The sequence below is a fragment of the Cimex lectularius genome, unplaced genomic scaffold, assembly GCF_000648675.2.
Source record: "Cimex lectularius strain Harlan isolate CLEC.00 unplaced genomic scaffold, Clec_2.1 scaffold111, whole genome shotgun sequence".
NCBI lineage: Eukaryota > Metazoa > Arthropoda > Insecta > Hemiptera > Cimicidae > Cimex > Cimex lectularius.
In genome coordinates, this window is record NW_019392681.1 from 156,529 (window position 1) to 180,809 (window position 24,281).

At 35.5% G+C, this 24,281-nt stretch overlaps 2 protein-coding genes across 2 annotated transcripts; one reads left to right on the forward strand and one right to left on the reverse strand.

Moving 5' to 3' along the window:
* Positions 1 to 550: 550 nt before the first annotated feature.
* On the reverse strand, positions 551 to 18,305 carry LOC106668574 (transmembrane protease serine 9-like). Its single transcript, XM_014397469.2, has 12 exons — positions 18,247 to 18,305; positions 17,881 to 18,079; positions 17,405 to 17,601; positions 17,127 to 17,338; positions 15,877 to 15,931; positions 15,647 to 15,785; positions 3,329 to 3,489; positions 2,123 to 2,300; positions 1,816 to 2,030; positions 844 to 1,043; positions 727 to 784; positions 551 to 669 (listed from the first exon to the last, which is right to left on the reverse strand). The coding sequence occupies exons 1-12, from the start codon at positions 18,287 to 18,289 to the stop codon at positions 551 to 553; spliced, it is 1,776 nt and encodes a 591-aa protein (XP_014252955.1). The 5' UTR covers positions 18,290 to 18,305.
* LOC106668680 (trypsin-like) lies at positions 6,796 to 12,190 on the forward strand. Its single transcript, XM_014397651.2, has 7 exons — positions 6,796 to 6,846; positions 8,441 to 8,645; positions 8,920 to 9,125; positions 9,214 to 9,422; positions 9,803 to 9,857; positions 11,618 to 11,769; positions 11,830 to 12,190. Exons 1-7 carry the CDS (start codon positions 6,804 to 6,806, stop codon positions 11,857 to 11,859), a joined length of 900 nt encoding a protein of 299 aa, XP_014253137.1. The 5' UTR covers positions 6,796 to 6,803; the 3' UTR covers positions 11,860 to 12,190.
* Positions 18,306 to 24,281: the final 5,976 nt, after the last annotated feature.

The following is a 24,281-nucleotide window of genomic DNA, read 5'->3' on the forward strand; positions in this document are numbered from 1 at the left end:
ATAAATTCTTTACAAATAGGAACACTTAGGAATATATTTAATGACCATAACAATATAAATAATGTGTTTTTTCCCTGTAAAATACTTCATTCTTGACCGCTCCTCATGATTTCAACAAAATATGAATAATCTCAAAATATGTCAAGCTCTTATTCTCAACTTGGCTTATTTTTTACGGCAATGTTAGAAGTATTTTACAATTTGTAAGTAAGGCAAAAGGTGAGGGCTTACCTCCATTATGAGTCACACCGCCTCATAACACTTTTTATTAACTTTCTTATAAAATTTCAAGTACCCGAAACTGCCAGTTGGCTAATACTACAAGACTCAGCCCCCATGGTAATATACTTTTATAACTTTGAATATGACAGTACTGATGTATTAGAAGTATTTGACCGTTTGTAAATACATTTATACAGTTTTAATTTGTCCAACTTTGATTGCCTATAAAATGAATGTATGGGATTAAATTTGGAGGATTCAACAATTGGTGTAAATTTTTTTAATTAAAATAAATAAATAAATAAAATAAATAAAAAGTATTTTTCTTTTAAAAACAATAACAACCATCTTTTGTATGGTCCACAATCCACTGGATGTAATGATTAACGCGTGTGTAAATCCCAGGTTTGTTCGGTCTCGCGCATCCTATTCCCCAAGAGACGATTCCTGAAATAAAACCATTAATAAATTTAAAAAAAGAAAATATAATTTAATTTAACATACCCGCTATAACAATTCTTCCGTCATCTTCTTGAACTAAAAGTGGCCCACCGCTGTCGCCCTGGAATTAAATTTCTCTTTAATAAAAACACTTCGCTGTATATTCGATGCGCGTTACACCTGGCACGCGTCGACGCCTCCGCTGAGTGGGGCGGCGCACATCATCCCAGGAGTGATCGACATGAACCCAGAAAGTGATGAACAACTCTTGCTGCTGAGGATGGGCACAGAAGCCTCTTGTAGCCAAGATGATTTCGTACCGTTCTCGGCAGTCAATCCCCAACCGAGCACCCGTCCCATGTCACCGGCAAAACTGTGGCCTTAACAAACGAGAAAGTATTCTATTAAAAAAAAGTAAATAAAATTAATAAACTGCTGATACGCATTAATAAAAAGAACAGATATTTGAATTAAATGGGCAATAAACAATTTTAAATTATGCCATATTCTTTTCAATAACATTGAAGAAAAAAAAATGAATAAGGAGAAAATTGAAACAATTTATAAATTAAAATATTAAAACACATTAATTTGATATTTGTTTTTAATTAATTAAAAAAAATAATAAGGGAGAAAAAAGCCAGGACCAAAACGTATGTATGTGACAAAAAGGTCGTGTCCACACTTTTGTAATCTTTTGTGTCTCGGATTCAATAGGGAGCATGTAGGCATGCAATTTGATATGAGAACTGTTCTTGATCAAGGCAGAGAGTTTCTGTCCTCTGTTCTAATTTTTCGAAGATAATTATTTTCTTTTGTATGTAGTTGTTATACTTAACGTTTTCATGTTTTTATTGCATGAATGTATGGAGAAGTCAGACGAAATATTGAAACTTCCTTCACTCTATTGGAGTAAATTGCAGTACATATATTATGGATTATTTACAGTGATGTATGCCCAACATTCACTATTTTGTAATAAAAAAAGAATTAATATAATTTTTAAAAATTAGAATGGAGAATATTATAGTAAATATATAATATCTGCTGTACATTATTAAATTTAACCAAATGCATTTTTTTCCCAACAACTTCTCAACAAGTTTTAATTAATTTTGTTTTATTGAGTTTGACAGTAAAAGATGCTCCTACCTGGAATGGGTAAACAAACTGGAGGCCTTTCGAAACCAATTTTTATTGCGGAGGTAAGTTTTAGCAGGGCAATGTCATTGTTGTACCTTCTCGGCTGGTGAAATTCTTTGTGTACTATAATCCTTGCAATGTCTCTCCTTTCTGCCATTCCTGGTTCCATGTCGACGTGATCCCCATCTGACAAAACAACTTGTATTTCTGTACGTCTTTTCCCTCTGAGGAAGAAGAACGACCGAAAAAAAAGAAGCTATGTTGTAAAAATTCAGCCATCTATTATATATTATACACAGAACATATTATAACTTACCTTACACAATGTGCAGCCGTGAGAACATAAATATCCGAGATAATTGAAGCGCCGCAAAACAATCGGTTTTTCTCTTTTGTGACTAGTGCCACCATCCAGGGGTATTCACGAGGCTTTGTCGGCCACCCACCGACAATTCTACCCCATCCATCTTCAACCCTCATCGTACGACCACAATCTAAATAAATATTCACATCAAAATTTATTTTTGAGAAATTTAATATAATCAAGAGGTTTATTAACTATTAAATTTAATAAAAATAAGTAATATTGCACCAATAAAAAGACCTTAATAGTCTTTCTAATAAGTTTATTTTCTTTTGACTTTTGACTAGAATATAATAAAATGTTCTAATCTTTCATGCCAATTAGAGTTGTTCTTTTGCAAATAATTTAATATAAGATTTAAGAAATAAAATTGATCTTAAACTTATTATTTTTTAAAATTGCAGGATCCTTTATGAATGCTAATTTTTGACCAATGGTTTCTAGTTGCCTCAAATTTTCATATTTTGAATCACATACTCTCACAATTACTGTTTCTTTCTTAAATATTAAAAAAAGGCTATCCACTGATTTATATTGATAAAAGATTTAATAAAAACAAGAATATCAAAACTGTAAAAGAAAGTAGTTTTAAAAATTTCAGACAAAAAAGAAAAATTTGTACAAAAAACTGAAACAATTATATTAAGAGTCATTACAATTTACCAAATAGTTAAATCAATAATAAAGTTTTTATTTATCCATATTTAGACATCTAAGCGAATCTTGAGTTGTGACTTATGAAATTGAAAATTACATTTTTGTCTACTTTTGCTAAAATTTATCGTAATTTTAATAACTTTTTTTTTAAATTTCTGTCTGTCGGCTAATGAGATTTTAATTGTTAAAATAACTACAATTTTTCGGTTGAGAACGCACCAAGCTTTCTTTTAAGATCAGGATTCCCTTGAATCCTTTTTGTTTGAATAATTCGATTTACAATAAAATCGCCGAATTATAACTTAAAGAGCAGCAGTAAACAGTTATGAAATTAAAAAATAAGTGTTTGTTACACAAATAATTTCAAAAGTTGGAAATAAAAATGTGTGTAAGGACCGACTTAGCCCTTAGAAGGTATTTATTTCTGGGAAAGTACAACGAATCTATAATCTAAGGCCTAAGCCAAGTGATGTTCAAATTTTCATGATTCGAGCAACTTACAACAAAATGGACATCGGAACTGCTCCTGAAAAAAGGGGGAGCCGCCTAAAGAGCCCAAGTCCGTGAACTGGGCGTAAGTCGAAAGGGCTGCAAGGCAGATGGAGAAAATCGCGATGAACCGTCTTCCTGGCATGTTTAACAACTGGCCTTCTTCCCAGTCTCTATTTTGGGGTAAAGCCCTTCACTTTTGACAGCCCTTATGAGCCAGGCACTTTCAATAATGTATATTATAAGAAAGGAATGTATTTAAAGACAGATTTTCGTCGCAGGTAGCTAAGGATAATCTTTATAAATGAAGTTCCAAAATAATTACTAAATTAAGAGAGAAATGTTTGATGTTTGGCTAAAGATTTTTGCGGAAATTTTTATCCCGGGTGTTACACATGAGACAGCAAGAAAACGTATAACGTTTTATTGATTTTTTTTGTGCACAACCACCATTTTAACCTGGGTCGAGATTCGTTAGCCACGAGACATTGTTTAAAATTTGTCAGTTTTTAACAATTTTGTGTACTAACAAAATTTTAACTATTTGGTTAGAACTTTCCAAGTTCGTTAAGTACACAAGTTGTTTGAAATTTTTCCAATTTGTACCAATTGTACAAGATGACTTTTTAGCTAGGACCGAAACGGGAACAATTTAAATGACATTGATTTTTTTTTAATAACATTAAATATTATTGTTACGTGAAAAGGAAAGGATCGGCCTTGGCCTTAGGAGGTGAAGCGAGTCGTTTTGCGATGAAAAAATGAAGATAATTGTAGCGATCGATCTAGTGTTGCCGGGATGCACAAATTTCCAATAATTTATTGTAAAATGGTCGTATAAAATACTTCATCGGTTTCACCGACCGAACTCCATCGGACAGGAAATAAGAAGAAAATTCCGATGCGTCTTCGTTTTGGGCTTTGGCAAAAACAGTCGAAGTCCCCAAAGATGGCAGGATCCGGCAGAATTTATACAGGCCTAAGGGTTAAATACATTAATAATATAATTAATTATTTGATAAGACTGTATTTAAAAGCAGAATTTTGGCCCAGGTAGATAAAACTGATCTTTAAAGTGCACGAAAAAGCAAGATAATCAACGTTGTATCCAGTTCGGCTGATTTTGTGTCTGATTTTTAAGCTAAGCTCTAAGATTACGAAATAAACCAAGATAAAATTATGTTATGTGACATTTATTCTTATTTATTATTAATTTGTCTTCTAGGTTTTCAGTATAGATAATTAGAATATTACACTTGTTCTCTTGACTTTCAGAGAAGATTGTACAAGAAATTGCTGTTATTTACAAATTGACAAGAGGAATTTTAGATTTCTTTTCCAGACTATTTGTTTTTGTATAATCAAAATTTTAGCTTAGCTCCTAAGGCAGTTTTTAATTAATGTTTTAAAGGCTGTTAAAAATTGTACGCAGAATTTTACCAATTTGAGTGTAATTAGTAGGCTTATATTAAAGACTATTTCGAAAGTGATTACGAAATAAGACAAGGGATTGTATGAGATTGAATTTCTTCTTGATTCATGATTTTTGAAGAAATTTTAGCCTGTTGGTTCTAACTGTTTGACTACCGTTCTTTTTTAATTGGCAATTGTAGCCTAGGAATAAAAAGCTACATGAAATTATTCATTTTTTACCTAAACTTCTCAAAAATGAACAAAAATGAAATGAAGGCATATTGTCAATTGGTATTGTGGTATTTACTTTCCCTAGCATTTTTTTGAAAAATAACAGAATGAAAGGTTTTAATTCCATAATTTTGTTTATTGAACACAATATTTTTTTAAACAATTAATACCGTGTATGTCCTTTGTTAGCTAAAACCTCTGGGCACATGTTAGGCATACTGTTAATACGGTTGTTACTAATTTCATAAGGAATTTCAGCCCATAAATGTTGCAATGCTGCACTCAGTAGTTGCAGGTCAACTGGATGCGGAGGGTAATCGAAAAGTCTTCTCTGCCACGCATCCCACATGTGCTTGATAGGATTGAGGTCTGGAGACAATGGTCTGGCTCCATGAGGTCTGGCATTGTCATCCAAAAATCGGAAATCCCTGGTTCAAGGGATTTATTCCTCGATAATTTCTTGAACATAACGGACTGCGGTGAGATTGCCCCGTCAACAATATGGAGTCCAGTTCGTCCTCCAGTGTAAATCCCAGCCCAGACCATTACACCACCTCCTCGAAACTGCACTGAAGGGAGCACGAACTGGGCACATTGTAGGCATCCCCTGCTCTCGGTAGACTCTTCGGCGCCTGCTATCACTATACAGACATAAACGCGACTCATCAGTAAACGTAATAGTATTCCAATTGGTGTTCTCTTCTAGGCGGTCGCTGCAACACATGCTCCATAGTTGCTGGTGTCGGGCTGTTGCTGCAGGTCGTCTCAAAAAGGCATACGATGTGAGGCCAACTTCCCACAAATGATTACGATTGGTTTGTATCGATAAAGTCCTTGCCAAAACATCTTGTACTTCATTCAGGATCTGGCGGGATTATGGAAAGGGTTCCGTCTTGCAACCCTTGCATACCAGGCCTCCTATGGCACTTCCAGTCTCTCGGAGTCGGGAAAAATCCCGGTTGATCACCTGTGAGAATCGCCAACTTCCTCGTGCCGGCGACTTCGATGGCTCATTCTCACAATAATTCTCACAACTTCTGGTTCATGATGATGTCTTTCCTTGGTTAAAGAGAATACAACTAGATTAAAATGGAGAAAAGATGAGAAAAGGTGTTTCTTAAGTAAATCCGTTATTAAAAATGAGGATTAACATTTGTTTGTTTTTGGTTTTGTATTTTCTACTTTGTTTTATTCAACTAACAAGAATATATCGGTTAATTTAATTAAAATTAATAGAATAAGAATAAATTACAAATATCCTTATTCATTTTTGATCTGTTTATTTGACGACTGGTTTTTTGGCATTTCTAAAATCTTAGCGTGGTTCTACGAGGCATTGCTGAGAAATACGTATTATAGCCTTTTACAGTAGACTGATCTTAAATTTTCTTTCCTGAAGATTTCACCAGAAGACTTTTGCGAAAGACGAAAAATAATTCAGGCACTTTTGATATTTATGCACGTCATATAAACTAAGTATATGTCAGTATTAAAAATATGAGCAATAACTCGTTTAAATAAACATTAGGCTGGAAATTGTTGTTTTGCATTTGGTCCAAAAAAGTTTTCAACTATTTATGGAAGTATGAAATAGAAGTTGCTCATATACTCACATAATTCCAGGGTAATCTAAGTTTATTTATTGAAAAAAATTCACCAATTATTCTAACACTTCATTCTTAAGGACATAATGCTTAAGGACGATGCAATAGCTATATGATATTTTATTGTTTTTTTCCTTAGCTTCAGCGGTGGCGAACGAAAGATCACTGGTCGATAAAAATGACTCAGAAGGACAAGTTAGTATAAATCCCGAGTCCAATGTCAAAATCGGTCAGTAGACATGAAAACCCTGTGCGCTCTTCTCATCGCTCTGCTGATCCCAGGTAAAGAAAAAGACCAAATTGTAAATCCGTATTAAAATGCAAATATAACTGCTTTTCTTAATGATTTTATGATTTTTTTGTATTAAAATATTCCGCTGACTTGCGCCGTTTAAACAAGGGACTTTTTTTCTTTTAAGCATATAAAGCATTTCTTTGAGGTACTTTGTATAAATCCAATAGGGGTACGCGATTTTTAATTTCTTTAGATAATGTAATATCTGAATTTGTGAATTCGATATTTTCTTATTCATAATGTAAACAGAAATTTTCATAACAAAACAGCCAAAGCTTTTGATTTAATTAATTTTATTCTCAGAACTGAATAAATATTCAGGTCATAAACTTTACAATGTAAAAATGTACATTTTTATTATAGGACTACTAAATTTACATCTCCCAGTTGTTAGTTGTTTGTAACTAACTTATTTGTTGATGATACTCATACAAATTATGTTTTAAAAAAATCAGCTAAATTTGTCTTCCCATTCTTCACATATTTAATATTTCCTATAAACTTGGGATGTTCCAAGAAAAATTCAAACCATAATCGTTTTATAAAAAATGGCTCTACGCAATAATTAGGTAATTATCGTCTAATATCAATGATTTAAATGAGAATGATTTGATCGCCAAAAATCAATATGGATTCCTACCTGACAAATCTATGGATCAATAATTTTTTGATCCAGCTAAATTTATATTGGAAAATTTAGAGATTAGGATACATACTAAGCCTTGTGATTTTATGGATATTGGCTTGTTTTGACCTAGACTAAGTTTGATTAAATTTTACTTACGTCACAATTCTAAGATAAAAAACTAAACTAACCACATACATCTATGATATGATATATGATATAATATATATTACGTTATATAAACCTTTTGTGGCCATCAAACTGCCCAAAACGTGGATCCATCAGACGAACTAACAGCAGAACTACTAAATCTAGGACGAGTGAGGACTAGAATGGTAGTTGGACTGCTAGTTGCACACATGTATAGAGTGGCAGAAACAAGATGATGCCAGGAAGAAGAAGAGACAGCGGAACATGTACTCTGTGGCGGGAAGGCTTATGTAGGCTGAGATCCATCTCGTGAGAGAGGAAAAGCCCTGGTCTGAAGTAAACACGGGAGTCCTAGAAAAAGCTTTCGGATCTGGTAAAAAGCCTTCCTAGTACGCACTTGGATTCTTTGTTCGGACTCTTCTGTCTGGGATTCACTTTCTTGCATCCGGGACGATCTATGACAATGAGCCTTGAATCTGGTGTGTTGCGTTTTAGTATTTTTTGACTTTCCATCATGGGATTCTTTACTCAACATTGACTCAATGATGCACAACATTGAGTCAATGCGGACACGATTTCCGGAACGAAAATGTTGCGGGGCAAAGAGTCTGCGACATGTATCCGAGAATCTGCGACAAAGAGTCCGAACAAAGAATCCCAGTGCGTACTAGGTTTTAAGGAGGAGCTCTAGACAAAATGGAGATACACAATAGACCAATGCTGGTCGCAGTGCGCAGGTCGTAAAGAGGCCGACTCCTTCTATAATCCAAACTTTATTGTGATATGAAATATATTTTTATTTTAAGAGTCGTTATCGCAAAGTGCATGTGAAGAGTCGACGGCGAGCAAAATTGTGGGCGGGTACGAGACGGATTCAGAAAAACACCCTTTCTACACAGCTTTAGTACTTTCTTCGCAACTTAAATCCAACGGGTCGCTCCTGGTTGTGTGCGGAGCTTCTTTGATCAAATCGAATAAAATTTTGACAGCCGCTCACTGCTATGCGGATAGGTGAGTATGAGTATGATTAAAAATCAAAGTCCAATCTGATATACAAAAAATCATATATCCGTTCGTATAAAGAAAAAAAGAATATTCCTTTTGGAAAAAGGATCTTCGGTAAGGTCACAACAGAACAATTCATTAAGTTTTTCCTAGCTTTCGATGTCGATATAATCGAATGAATTGTCGTTCTGTTGTGACCTCACCGAAGATCCTTGTTCCAAGTTGTTCAACAGCAGGTCGATCCATCATCTCATCTTTAATATTCCTTTTGGTTTTTTAGGCGTAAGAAAGGAGGAAATTGGATGTCGGAACTGTCTGCAGTATTCGATCTGAAGAACAGATGCAAAGGTGAATATGGTGCGTCAAGCTCGATAATACGAGTTGAAATTCACCCACTCTATGACCCTCTTACGACTAATAACGACTTAGCCATCGCGACATTGAGTCGGAATGTCTTGTACGACCCAGTTTGTCTTGCACCAAAAGGTATACAGATAAAAACAAATACTATCAATAAAAACAAAAAACACAAGTAGCAAAGATATCATATAATCTTAATTATTTTGCTTACAAGGAGGAGGTGGGATTTCGTCTGCGGGCTACGTTGTCGGTTACGGTGCAACAACGGAAGGAGGGAAATCTCAACCTTGCAAACTCATGAGGGCAGGTGTCAAGATTTTCCCTAAGAATGAATGCCTACAAACGGAAATAAAGCAACTTATAAAACTTGTTTCTGGCATCGTATGTGCAGGTCTTAAAAGCGGGATTCATGACACATGCCAGGTAAGACATTTGCATGAATGCATAATAATACCCTTCTTCTACGAGTCAGATCTCCCTAGTGCCACCTATCGACAATGCTCTCGATAGTTTTTGATGGGTTAGACTATGTTCTATCATTATTTAACCATTGAAATTTTCTTCGCGTAGTTTCTTGTGAAGAATTTTCCGTTGAAAGACTTTTTGACTGTTTTAAATTATCAATAGAGTTTAGCTTGACTGAAATTTCATCCCCCCCCCGATGTTTATTTCTGTCGAACTGAGTCGTTTTATATACCACTTCTCATGTCTCTTTTATAATTAGTTTTTCTTTCAAGTTTGAAATGATGGTATATTTTATTATATTAGCAACAACGTTATAATTTTTTTAATGTGATTTTCAGGGTGACAGCGGGGGTCCTTTGGTACGGTTTGAGAACGGCATTGAAATCCTACAAGGTATAAAAGTCCACATTAAATCTCTCTCTCTCTCTCTCTCTCTCTTTCTCTTTCTCTCTCTCTCTCTCTCTCTCTCTCTCTCTCTCTTTCTCAAAAATGATTAGGGATATTGACAATTTGTATTTTATTTTTGTTATAAATTGCATTAGAATATATTAGAAATTATTGTTTTTTTCTAAAGGAAAATTTAATTAAGGGATTTTGAAAAATAACAAAATAAAAGGTTTTAATTCCATAATTTTGTTTATTTTAATTGGCAATTGTAGCCTAGGAATAAAAAGCTACATGAAATTATTCATTTTTTACCTAAATTTCTCAAAAATGAACAAAAATGAAATGAAGGGATATTGACAATTGGTATTGTGGTATTTACTTTCCCTAAATAATTTTTATTTTATTTTTATTATAAATAGCATTATAATTTATTAGAAATTATGTTTTTTTACTAAAGGAAAAGTTAATCAAGAGATTTCGAAAAATAACAGAATGAAAGGTTTTAATTCCATAATTTTGTTTATTGAACACAATATTTTTTTTAAAAACAATTAATACTGTGTATAATGTCCTCTGCTAGCTAAACCCTCTGTGCACTTGTTGGGCATAGTATTAATTAGGTTGTCCACTAATTTCACTCTTGAGATGTTGCAACCAGGAACTCAGTTGTTGCAGGACAACTGGCTGTGGAGGGTGATCGCAAAGCCTTCTCTGCAACGCATCCCACATGTGCTTGATAGGATTGAGGTCTGGAGACAATGGAAGGGCTCCATGAGGTCTGGCATTGTCATCCAGAAATCGGAAATCACAGCCAATGAAATCCCTGGTTCGAGGGATGTATTCCTCGATCATTTCTTGAACATAACAGTCTGCAGTGGCCTTAAACGATATGGAGCCAGTTCGCCGTCCAGTGTAAATCCCAGCCCAGACCATTACACCGCCTCCTCGAAACTGCACTGAAGGGAGCACGAACTGGGGCATTGTACGGCATTGTACATTATACCCTGTTCTCGGTAGACTCTTCGGCGCCTGCTATCACTATACAGACAGAAACGCGACTCATCAGTAAACATAAAAGCATTCCAATTGTTGTTCTCTTCTAGGCGCTCGCTGCACCATGTTCTCCTGAGTTGCTGGTGGCGGGCTGCAGCAAAGGGGCATTCGATGTGAGGCTAACTTCCCATAAATGATTACGAATCGTTTGTGTTGAAAAGGCCTTGCCAAACATCTTGTTTTAGGATCAAGCACTATGGAAAGGGTTTCATCTTGCAGGAGTACAATATTTCTGTCCTCCCTTAGCGTCTTAATAGGCTGGGTCCACTACCCGGCCTCCTATTGGCACTTCCAGTCCAGTCTCTCGGAGTCGGGATAAAGCCCGGGTGATCACGCTCTGAGAATATCCAACCGCCTCTGCGATATCCACTTGCAGATGACCTCGATGAATCATTCTCACAATAATATTGCAAACTTTTGGTTCGAGATGATGCCTTTCCATGGTTAAAGAGAATACAACTGGATTAACATGGAGAAAAGATGAGAAAAGGTGTTTCTTAAGTAAATCCTTTAATAAAAATGAGGATTAATATTTGTTCGTTTTTGGCAGTATTTTCTGTTTTGTTTTATCCAACTAACAAGAATATATTGGCGAGTTTAATTAGAATTAATAGAATAAGAATAATTTACAAATATCCCTATTCATTTTTGAGTTTATTTTATTATTATACAGAAAGAAGTTAGCGTATATAAGCTTATTTGTGTGTTGACAGGACTCACTTCCTTCGGTAGAGGTTGCGGTCGGGCAAATTCACCCGGTGTGTACACCGACGTTTCCTACCACAGGGATTGGATTGATGCACAAATAGGAACAAGTTTTATATCGAGTCTAATGCGTGGATCGCGATGCGGTAATTTGAGACAGGTGATTGATTCAATATTCGTAGTAGTAAGTTGTCGTTTTTAACGATATCTTTATTTCCAGACCTTTGGTTTCATAGATTTTTTGAGTTGAGTGGACAAACAGGATGGTAAAAGAAAACATTTACAGCTAAGTCGTACAATACAGTATTTAATACGCTTGTTTGTTTTTTAAAAACATTTACAATGAACATTTATTTCTATATGTAATAGTTCAAAATAAAACTAGTATGATGGGACTAGTAGGCGGAAAAATATATAAACTATATAGTATACGATAAATTATATATCAAAATATATGCATTATAAATTAAATTGGTTTTCATTATAAAAATAAAACATTGCCGTAATTCTTATGTTTCTAGACAATATTTTACTTGTAATATACATAGATTTGTTACATTAAAAAACAACGAGAAAAAGAATATAGTTATTATAGTTTGTAGATATTATTTGTTAATTGTTTATTACATTTTATTTATTAATCAATTGTTTATTTTTAATGTACACTTCCTCTCATAGAACATATTCAAAATTATAAAATGCTAAACAACCTAGAAATATTTTTTTAAATTTTTACAACAGTACTTATTTTCTATATTATAAGTGAAATTCTTAATTTGTTCAAATTTAAAATAAAATAAAATCTGGCACTAGGGCACCACGAACTAGTGGGGACACTTCTACTAGGGACTGCCCAACAGATCTCGAGGCTTTGACCTCTTGGTTTGGGATATTAAGGATATTAAGGTAGGGGTTGTTAAGGTTAAAAGTAAGGGATTGGGGTAAAAATGAAAGGGATTTGCGGAATTTTATGTCATCTTCCACAAGGCCATTCATTTTGGATCGAGTGATTGGTTAGAAGTTACGTTTATATTTTTTCGGAGGATTTTGGATTAGGGAATTTTAATGCAATTTTAGCGTCAGAGGGCAGAATCGCGGTGGTTAAGTCCAGAGGTTGGAATTTTCATAACCCTCCAGACCTGTATATCTTATACTTATCTAACCCTTTGCAATCGAGTTCAGATTTCATCACGAAATAACTTCCTTATACATATAAGGAGAGGGAGTGAGTGGATAAGTGAAAAAAGAAGAGGAGTGGTCATAAAAAACACTGCATGCAGATACATCTGTACATGGATATGTCTTATGATGGCTATTTAAACACACTCGCAAATTATCAGGGAACGCTTATTTATTAATTTGAGGATCGTTTTTATTTGGAAGCTCATTACAACTCACAAGGGGAGAGTTTTGTCAACAGCGATGGAGAGGCACGTACTTGTTCAAACCGTACACACTGACACAAATTTGTTTTTATTTAGATTATAATTACAGCATTGGAATCAGTACGGCTAGTTACCGATAACAAAGGACGGTGGGTACTGAAATACGAAATATATTCGCGTGTTTTAACGCTTAGCGTCACATGCGTCATAAGAATCAATCGCGTCGCGTCATAAGCGTCAATCGCGTCGCGTCATAAGAATCAATCGCGTCGCGTCACAGGCGTCAATCGCGTCGCGTCACAGTCGTCAATCGCGTCGCGTCACAGGCGTCAAAAGCATCGCGTCACAAGCGTCAATCGCGTCGCGTCATAAGCGTCAATCGCGTCGCGTCACAGACGTCAATCGCGTCGCGTCACAGACGTCAATCGCGTCGCGTCATAAGCGTCATTCGCGTCGGGTCACATGCGTCAAAAGCGTCAATCGCGTCGCGTCACATGCGTCAAAAGCGTCGCGTCACATGCGTCAAAAGCGTCAATCGCGTCGCGTCACATGCGTCAAAAGCGTCAATCGCGTCGCGTCATAAACGTCAATCGCGTCGCGTCACAGACGTCAATCGCGTCGCGTCATACGTGGTAACATTTTCCGTGTTAAACTTTCGGACTGACCCCCAGCCGTAAGACATATCCATGTCAATAAATATATTTTATTTTCATTAATTTAATATGTGCTTAAAACAATATTTTACGGCAATGTATCATATGTATCATCACATCACTATTAGAAGTTTAAAAAAATTAAAAAATTATTACAATTACTATTATTTGTAATTTGATCTTTAATCTCCTTGAGAATGGAAACCCTTGGAAGGAAATAATTTTCAAATGAAGGGAGTAAATTCGCGTAAAAAGAGGGTCAAAAGTCAAACAAACCAATAAAACATACAGAGCGACTTGCCAGCTCCCATTACAATGGGCTTTAAACCTCTTTCAGCAGAGGCGGTTTGGTTGATTCAACTAAGTTGCCCGGTTGACTCTCAACCAGTTTACTGCCGTGTGAAGACTCGATTTCACACCAAGCAACTTGTGGAATCAACCTCTCTTTCCAACTGTAAGTCAGTACATGTTAGAACCCGAGGAAGCAGGAGCACTTCTTGTGCTTGCTCTTCTTCAAAAAGAGAAGCAAAAAAGTGTGGGTTTATCGTTGTTATAAAATTGGGAAACGGGCATTTTATCTCGAATACTGTTGTGTTATTTCCCACAAGTTTCGCTTCTTTTAATTTTAACACTATACTCCTCACATCTCATGTCCCATATCACGGGTCTAATACCAATATCTTCTCTGCTCAATCATCAAATCAATCAAACTGCTCAATATTGAAACTTGCAATTGCAACGTTTTCCATGGTGAGCTCAGTTGACTCAACTAGGTGACTGGAGTGAAGGACGAATGCCGAGCAGTCTCTTTATAGTTGAGTCAACCAGTGGGGATGAGAACATGAGCGGCACTTGTGCCTGGGCAGACGAGTTGACTGCTTGTGAATGTGTTGGGGCGATTCCCAAACATTTTGCTACCACTTTACCCTCCTTGACACCCTTCCGTTCAACTAGTTGAATCAAGTCGTCTGAAAGAGTCCTTACGATTTGAAGAAAGCATTCGTATTTATCCACAATATGAAGGAGTCCGTGTCGATGCACATCAGTCGAAGCCATTCCGGCTCATATTTCGATAACATGACATCGTATTGGAATGAAAACAACTATAAAATATAGACATCCACTCGAGAAAATCAGGAGTACTGATCTCAATTTACAATTTTGACGTGCATTACAAATGTAACGTAAAATAAATAATTCGAGAGATAATAGGCAGGCCAACATTACCGGATATAGTCAAACATTTGCCTGATAGTTCATGATAGTTTATTAGTAATTTCCAAGTTTTTAAGTCGTGACAGGCTGCAAAAACAGATTTTTAACCACACAATAAAGCCACTTGTGTCAACAAGGCTGGTGTTTGTGCCTGTTTTTATAAATTGTTATCTACGAGTTAAAACCGCACGAATATTGAAAATCTTACATTTTGAAATTTTGGGTTAAATTTTTACTAGTTATTTTGTATTCATTGATTTTTATGTACAGTTTTGGGCATGGTATAAAAGAACTACCAAACTTACTAATGAAAGTGTATTAAATTTTCATTAAACTCAAACCATAATACATAAAATATTAATGTTATCTCACTAAAGAAGACTAGTGCGATTTCGACATTTCAGTACAATTTTATATTTTTCGTTTTCTAAATTGTGAAATTTTGTCGTTTCAACATCTTACAATTAGTTACTAGTCGCTAGTTGGACGAAAAAAGAAAAATTACCTGTGTTATACTTAGTAATCAAACTTCTACATCATGATTATCTTTTATTATGCAATTATTAAAAAGTAGCTATCAAAAATAGAATATTTTAGGCCTGGTTTGTGGAAAAAAGTACCTGTTTGGCTTTGAATGTTTCCTAGAATTTTACGATCTATAACTGCTATAACCACTAACTTCTTGATCGCGCTGCCCCTCTTCTGGATGGCCTAGAACTATCGAAGACACCATTATAGGCACTATAGTAAAGCATTATTAGAATAAACTGTCTGTAATATTTACGTTGGCCTAGCACCAGACGCTGGATTGGTTTGAGATGCTTTTTTAAGTACTCGGTCAATCCAAATCCTGTGGGCGGTTACATCGGAGTATATACCCGGTGAATTTCGTCTTCCACATCCGACACCGGTAGAGACAATTCCTATACGACAGGCATTGGTAAACGTTTGTTAAATCACTTGTTTAGTAAAAAAATATTGATATATTAAATATATATTTGTACTAGAAGTTACCTTGCAGATAATGAACGTCTCTCTCAACCCTTATTAACGGTCCTCCACTATCACCCTGAAAAATGTTTTATGAAATCATCACATATATCAATCACATACTGAAGAGGTTGATAGAAATCAAAACATTTCTGAAGAGAAAATATCTTTTAAATAGAAAAGATGAAAAGTGAGACACACTCACTTCACCATTTATCTTTTCTATTAATTTGATAGTCAAAGCAGTAATGGATTATAACGCAATTAATTATACTACCATTACTATCCAACTACTTAAAATCAGTCAGGAAACAAGAACACTTAAATCTTTATTATAAATTAAGACTTTCATGCTCAAAAATCAACTAATCAATCTAGAACAATTCCCAATGTTTGAAATTAAACCTAACACCAAAATTCGTTCTTGCTAAATTAAATATTAAGAACTAAAAAAGTTACTGTGAGTAGGAACTATCTTTTTAAAAAGGTTTAAAAAGACATCTTTTAAAGACATCTTAATTTTTCAAAGATAACAAAATATTCTATTCATCAAAATTATTATAAAATTAATGATAAATACATGATAAATAGATTTATTTATTGTTTAATTTAGGATTAAAAGTTTGTTAAGTAAATTCACTAATTTCGTGGTCCGCTTGACCAATTAATATATTACAATTAATTAAGGTTTTTAGTTGAGATAAAAAAGTCAATGACACGAGCTGGATTCGAACCCACGATCTTCGGCTAGATACGCCGCTGCTCTACCACTTGAGCTATCGTTAGTGTCGGAAGTTAGAGTCCGAGTGGATCGAGCAGTAGAGTAAGTGGTAGAGCAGCGGCGTATCTAGCCGAAGATCGTGGGTTCGAATCCCACTCGTGTCATTGACTTTTTTATATCAACTACAAACCTTAATTACTTGTTAAGTAAGTACAACAATACGATCAACTTCAATCTTCACGATCAACGAATTGCTACAATTCGTTGATCGTGAAGATTTGGTAACTAACTGCTCCGGTTATCGGTTATATAACTTTTTTTTTTCACTTTGAAAAACTTATTTATGAAGTTACTTACAACTGGTCTGACAAGAAAGAACTTGTAACTGGACATGAGGATAAAACACCTCAAGGCGTTCCTCACATATTGAGAGCTGATGTGCCTCAATTCATAATTTACACAAACTAATTATTGAATTCATCATAAAATTTTGTTTTTATGATTCAATGAAGTATGACATAAAAGGAAAAGGGAATTAAATACTGTTTGTTACCTGACAGGAGCTGCGCGTGCCCTCTAAATCACCCGCACATACGATACCGGCGCGACGTTGTACGATTCCCGCCATATCTGTTGTCAAGCATGTATCCCTAGTAAAGATCGTGATATAAATTTGCAACAAGTGGCAAACGGTTGCTGCCGAGCCATTTTCGTGTGTTCTTCCGAGACCGATTATGTAGGCCGACGTCGGATAATTGTTGTAACCTTTCAAACAGTACGAAAATTATGACGACTTGTCGACAACGATAAAATTTTATTTTAAATTTGTACCTTTCGGTGAAAGACATATTGTGTCGTACTGAACGTTATCCTTGAGCGTAGCGATGGCTAAGTCACAATTGAACGTATTTGTGTTCCACAGAGGATGCATTTCGACATGTATTATGTCGCTGGAACCACCATATTGGCGGTTGCATCTGTCCTGTATGTCGAATACTGCTACATACTCAGTCATCCAATATGTTTTCCTAAAACCCCAAATAACCGAATGAAATATGTTCTTGCAACTATTCTTAAGTTTAATTTCGAACAGATACTTTTTATTTTACATGTACCTCTTTTACTTATATTTCTTGTTCTTATCTTACGTATGAATTAGTTTTCAATTACGATAGGAGAAAAATTCTTGATTGTAATTTTCAACAGATAATTCTTATTTTATATGGGCAGACGTTATTCTAGCTATTTTCTAACTGCTTCCAGCATTTTTTGTTATTTTTATTACGTTTTAATTAATTTTCACTTACGACTTGTCGTAGCAGTGAGCGGCCGTCAAAACTTTATTTGATCTAATTAATGAACCTCCACAAGCAAGAGACATCGTACGATTGAAGTTATGCTTGCGTATTAGACCTGTGTAGTATGGATATTGTTTCGTATTCGCTTTGGTCCCACCGACGATTCTGCTTGCCACCGACTCTCCACACTTCTGAGTTAACAGCCCCTCTTCAATTAAAAATTAAATTAGCTCAATTTTCCGATTTAATTTGATAATAACTTAAAATTTAAGGTAATAATTGTGAAGTATAAAATTAAGTATAGTCATGTCAATTTCAGAAGTATTTGTCTATCTAAAGAATGTACGAATACATTTAAGAATTTTTTGCCTTTACCAGGCAACAGCAGGGCGAGAAAAAGTGCGCACAGAGTTTTCATGTCTACTAACCGAATTTGCTATTGTATTCGGGATTTATACGAACCTGTCAGGCTACGTCATTTATACCAATTGCCTTCCCAACGTCATCTGTTAACACAAAATTAATAAATGGGGGAGTCGGTGGCATGCGTCAAGGCGAGGGCACGGTGTTGACTATTTAATTTAAAAAAATTAATTTAAAAAAAACCGGCACCCCGAGGGTTAAAAAAGAATGGTGGATTCAGTAAATAAAACGTAGTGCAGTGCCACCCAAACGAAGTTATTCTTACAACTTAGAAGCTTCGGTTTCTCTACACATCAGCAAGTTTCATAAATTTGCTACATTACTTTCTAAGTCATGTAGGCATATTGTGACACCTCTGAAAAAACCTGTTATTTTCAATTCCCCAAATGACCTCCAATGTTGGTAGTGCGTTATTTGAGAGGGAGACTAGTTGAAAAGGATCCGAAATGAATGGAACGAGCGGAAGGCACTGAGGGGAAAAGATTTAAAAAAAAGTTTTAAATTTAGAAAATATAAGGGAGGTTTTGGAAAAAAAATACTTTGCACCTCCAAAAAAACCAGAATACAATTTTTTGGAAACAACTTCTCATAATGTTCGCCTTCCTGCCTCCGATTTTTTTACGAAAATTACAAAAAAATTGGTGATAACTCTGAAACGCCTCCACAAATATACCGGCCGATTTATAAGGGTTGAGAACCTTTATGTAACAAGAAATACACAACTAAATAAAGTAAATAACTAACTTCAAAAAATTGCCCTCTGCTAATCCAATCCATAAATAAATATTTTGTTTGTAATAAAATTTCGTATTTATGAGTTTACAGGAGCTAAGAAAAAGAAATCGATTTTCCTTCATTTTGCAAACTACATTAAATTTTACACAAGATAACTACATTTCAGTTGAACAAGTCGCACTTCCAAATATTTTTTTTTTAAAAGATATTTATTTTATTTATCGCTATCTGTACATAATATACATTGAGCAAATAGTTAGTTATAAACTAATCTGACAGACCTGTCAGACAAGGAGGCAGTGGGGAGAGAAACCAACTTTTATTTAATTGGGGGGGGGGAGTAAAAGTTAATTCGGTGGGTTAGATAGAAGGTCACGAGGCCATCGTCGTTTTAAACGGCGTGGAGGATTGTAAGGGTGAGATGTTGAGGAAAGAGTTAGGGCTAGTGAGTTAGGATGGAGGGAGAGTTTAGAGTGAAAAGTGAAGAAGCGTGTATGGATAAGATCTTTCACGAAAGGGATTTTAAGATCTTTATGGATCGTTTGATTTGTGACGTAGAAGGGAGCATTGAGGATACGGCGGAGAACTTTAGATTGAAAAGACTGAATTCGTTGGATATTGGATGATTTGGCCGAGCCCCACAGCTCGACTCCGTAGGTCCAAATAGGTCTGATGAGTGTTTTGTAAGCGGTTAGTTTGTTATGTATGCTTAGTTTTGATTTTGGTCCAAGAAGGTGTCTGAGTAGTCCATATCTTTTGTTAAGTTCTTGCCGTTTTAATCGTGTATGTGGGTTCCAAGTAAGTCTACTATCTAAGTAAAGCCCAAGGTAGCGGACTTGGTTCGATGGTGGTATTATTTTGTTGTAAATGTGCACTGGTGGACAGGTTTGTCGTTTGAGCGTAAATGTAACGTGTTGGCTTTTTTGTTCGTTTAACCTGATCCGCCACAGATTGCACCAGTTGGTAATAAGGTTCAGGTGTTGTTGGAGTGCTTCTGTTGCTAGGATAGGATTGGAGTGTGTTGATAAGATTGCGGTGTCGTCCGCGTAGGCTGTGATTTGTGTGTTTGGATGTGTGGGTATGTCAGCAGTGTAGATGGTGTAGAGGATTGGGCCTAGGACACTTCCTTGTGGAACGCCAGCTTTGATTGGTGTGATAGGTGAAAACTCGGTGCCGATTCTTACTTTAAACCATCGATCTGAGAGGAAAGATTTCACGATAAGGTAGTAGGAATGAGGGAGGATACATTTTAACTTATAGAGGAGGCGGGGTGCCATACTCGGTCAAATGCTTCCGTGACGTACAAAAATACGGCTGAGCAGTATTGTTTGTTTTCTAGAGCCAAGATATCGTGTCGACTACTCTGAAGCACTGCTGAACAGTAGAATGGAGAGGTCGAAACCCAAATTGATGGTTAGGAATTACGTTTTCAGAGTCAAATATAGGAATTAATCTTTTAAGGAGGATATTTAAAACATTTACAAATATTAAAAAAAAAAAAAATGATATCGAATCCAAGGAGGGCAGCACCCAAGAACTTCGAACATGTCATATTTAAAAATAAATTATTGGCTGTTTTGACCCCACTTGATTTTGTGACAGTACTATCAAACATTCCTTTTTAAAAATATAGTTCCTACTCACAGTAAGTCGTTTTCCAAAGATCCGGATTTCGAGCCCTTGCAATCAAGCCGTTCCAATGAGAAGCGGGTTCTAAAACCTTCAAGTTTAAAAATTTTACTAACTTTTTCCGATAATTGGCGTATGGCAAACAACGGAAACCTAATGATTCATATATGGTGGGGTGGCTGAGTCTATTGTTGATTCTTTTAAAGTTAATTTTTTATTCTTTAACTAGCAACCTATCAATAAATATTTCTAGATACCCATTGTTTTTTGCTAAGGTTTTAATAGTTTCTAATTATTTTTTGTAGTAGCAGGTGTTTATGGAAGTTTTAACAAACGGTCTATGAGCCAAATGAAACCAGCAGTCTTTTGGGACCATGGGTGGGAAGAATCCGCTGGAATCATAGTGTCTGTAGTTGTGGGTTTTCTATATACGTCTATTTCTATTAGGTTGTTTATTATGGACAATTTTAGGTCTAAAAAGTTCAAACAACCACCTTTGTTAATTTCCATTGTAAAATTTATATTACGGTGTAGAAAATTAATTAGTTGGAGGAATTCTTTGAGATCATTTAATGTTCCCGACCATATGCATAAAATATCGTCTAAGCGTTTCCAAAAATGAAGATTTAATTTGTTGTTTGATTTGAAAAGATTTTTTTCGAATTTATCCATGAATATTTCGGCACAAAGTGGGGATAATGGATAATGGATAATCAGCTTCTCATCGGAACGGGCGTATCGGCGGGTCACTCTTGCAATTCATGTCGATAGACGTGGTTGTAGAAATCCTTCAACCTGAAGATGAGCTAAGGGCTCGAAATACGGATTTACAAAACTTCTTACTATGAGAAGGAACTATCTTTTTAAAAAGGATTGAACACTGCACTCACTCCATCATTCATCATTTCTGCTATCAAACATTTGTCCTAATCTGATATGTTCTTTATCAATACGTATTTATTACTTCTCAGAAAACTTTTACTCTTTTATTGAAATCCTCAAATTCTTTCCTACCTGCATTGTAAACATAATACACTCAGTCCTTTTAATAAGTCTCGCAAAACCACTTGATCGATTTTGTGAGTTTCAATCGAACAGTTAACAATTATACAAATTCAACAATGGTGACAATTAAAAATCCCTGCAGCAACTAAGTAAATAAGAGCCATTTTATTTTTGTGGACAATTTTGAAATTTGCATGTAATTCAATATTTGAATTGTAATGATTTTATAGTGAAGCCGATATAGGAAAATATTCGGAAAGCAATTTTGTTTGAGCATCAAATCCCATCCCACCGTTCTTTGAATAACAAACACCGATGCTCAGTAGGGAATATTAGTAACATTCGAAAAATGAATGCCAAATAGTTTTAGATTATATAGCCTTTTATCAATACACTGAAAAACACACTAAATAAACTAAGTTCCCCAGGAGCACTCACAAGGAGGTGTTCTCTCACCTCTGCTATGGACGACTCTGGGCGACGAACTCCTACAAATGCTGGAACAAGAAGGATTCTACTGTCTAGGCTATGCGGACTACCTTGCCGTAATAGTAAAGGGCCGCCCTGCAGACAATGTAATGGATCGTATACAACGAGCCCTCAATCTAGTTGACAGGTGGTGCAAAAAGGAGGAGGTTATTAAATCCCCCCCCCGAAAAAAAGAGTCCATTCTTCAGGAAGAAGACAAGAGGAATCCTAAAAACTCCAACTCTAAACGGTTCCCTGATCCCATTTTCCAAGGAGACCAAATATCTAGGGATCACACTAGACCAGCGGCTCATATGGAATCCACATTTGCCTTCCGTGCACAGTATTTCCTAGGTTGCTTTCTTTTCCAGTCCATCCACACTCGTCGTCCTCCTTACATCATCCAATCCCTCCAATTCAACTCCTCACATCTCACTCGTAAGACCCGCTCATCCCGAATCGACCTTATCCTTCCGCAACATACAACCCATACTTTCGAAAGATCCTTTCTGATCCGAGCCCCTAAACTCTGGAACTCCCTTCCCCTTTCTATTCGTCACGCTGCCTCCTTTTCCACCTTTAAATCCCACCTGTATAATCACCTCCTCTCCCTCCAAGCAGAAACCTCAAGTTAACATTTGTTATTTTTGTTTAATGTTCTAGTAATTTTTTCTTCTGTCCTGCCTTATTGGTTACATTGTGCCAAGATTTCTATTTTTTTTTGTTTACTTTTAACTTCATAGAAGGTACTTCCTTTATTTAGTTCATGTAAATTATTCTTAGGGGACACCAGTCCCAGAATAAAGTTATTTTTCTTCTTTGTCTAAAACCATCCAAAGAACCTGAACTGAGAATTGCCTGGGAGAGGAGCAGAAGGCTCTGCGCCAAAAACTGGGTTTTAAACCCCAAAATGACCCTATGATTATATACCTGCATCCCAATGGATAGGTGCGGTGGACCAAGATGAAAGCAATCAGGTTAGTAAATGGCACCCAAAGACAAGTCGGTCACTGGAGCGATGAGCACGGTTATGACGCTAATGAATATTTTAAAACAAATTAATTAATGACAATATTTACATGAACATGGTACCTGGTTGATAGTTATGTGGTTTTGTAGTATTACAATAAAAATGGGCGATGGACAATTTCCAGCAAACTGCCATGTGATCTTTACTCGAAATAACAATATTGCTGACGAATTATATTGTTTTTCATTATCAGTAACAAAGTCACGTTCGCTCTAATCTGTCTTTCAACACTAGATGAATTAAACTTAAAGTATACTGTTTACAAATTTACATCTTTACCCTTAATTTCATAATGGTAGATTTTAAAGAATGGTAACTGCTGTTTTTTTGCCTTTATGGAAAGGAGACAGAGGGGTTGCTTTTTCGTTCTGTTCACAACGAAAACAGTTTTTTTGAAAAATCAAAATTCCATTGTGTAAAAAACTGGAGATTTCATTCTTCACTCCAAATTTAGTTCTTGTCCTTTACTATACCAAACGAACCTAATTTACTTTTTCATGGACTTTGAATTTATATTTTCAGATTGAACAATTTCTCTAGCTATGTTATTATTGGGATCAAATTGCTAAGTCAACATAAGTACAAATATCAATTTATTTTATAACTGTTTTTTTCGAAGGTGTCCTTTTGGTTGGCTCTGTGGATCATGATCTTGTTCTATAAGGTGCATAGATATAATACGCATGTACTGAATCTTGATGTTGGTTTAAACGATTCACATTTGGCCTCCATATTTCAGGAATGACTTTTTTTGCGCAGAATATGGCTGTAATGAAGCACCTTGCGTCCAAACCAGTCCACTGGCAACAATAAAATGTGAGACTGAAAATCAATTTAAATATTAACATGTAAACAATGTATGATGCGCCAATTAACATTTTTACAATATTCCTTTAGGACAATACAAAAATTGACTAATATCGTAAGACGTTCTTCTGTAAACAATAATTGTTATAAGAAGAATATAAGAAGAACCCATTTGGCAGACATATCAGAAAGACTGAATTCATAAAAAACAGAGAAACCGATAAAGATGGTGAAACGCCTTCAGATAAAACCATTTTGGAGAAGATGACTATGATGATCAAAAGAGAACGATTCAGATTTTCCTCTTTGCAGA

What these genes read in the sequence shown, in the direction of transcription:
- LOC106668680 (XM_014397651.2), top strand. Translation starts at nt 6,804, where the DNA reads ATGAAAACCCTGTGCGCTCTTCTCATCGCTCTGCTGATCCCAG. An exon ending in CATCGCTCTGCTGATCCCAG is followed by an intron (nt 6,847 to 8,440) that starts GTAAAGAAAAAG and finishes TTTTATTTTAAG; the next exon opens with AGTCGTTATCGCAAAGTGCA. An exon ending in GCTCACTGCTATGCGGATAG is followed by an intron (nt 8,646 to 8,919) that starts GTGAGTATGAGT and finishes TTGGTTTTTTAG; the next exon opens with GCGTAAGAAAGGAGGAAATT.
- LOC106668574 (XM_014397469.2), bottom strand. Translation starts at nt 18,289, where the DNA reads ATGAAAACTCTGTGCGCACTTTTTCTCGCCCTGCTGTTGCCTG. An exon ending in TCTCGCCCTGCTGTTGCCTG is followed by an intron (nt 18,080 to 18,246) that starts GTAAAGGCAAAA and finishes TTTTAATTGAAG; the next exon opens with AGGGGCTGTTAACTCAGAAG. An exon ending in AGTTTGTTTACCCATTCCAG is followed by an intron (nt 1,044 to 1,815) that starts GTAGGAGCATCT and finishes TCGTTTGTTAAG; the next exon opens with GCCACAGTTTTGCCGGTGAC.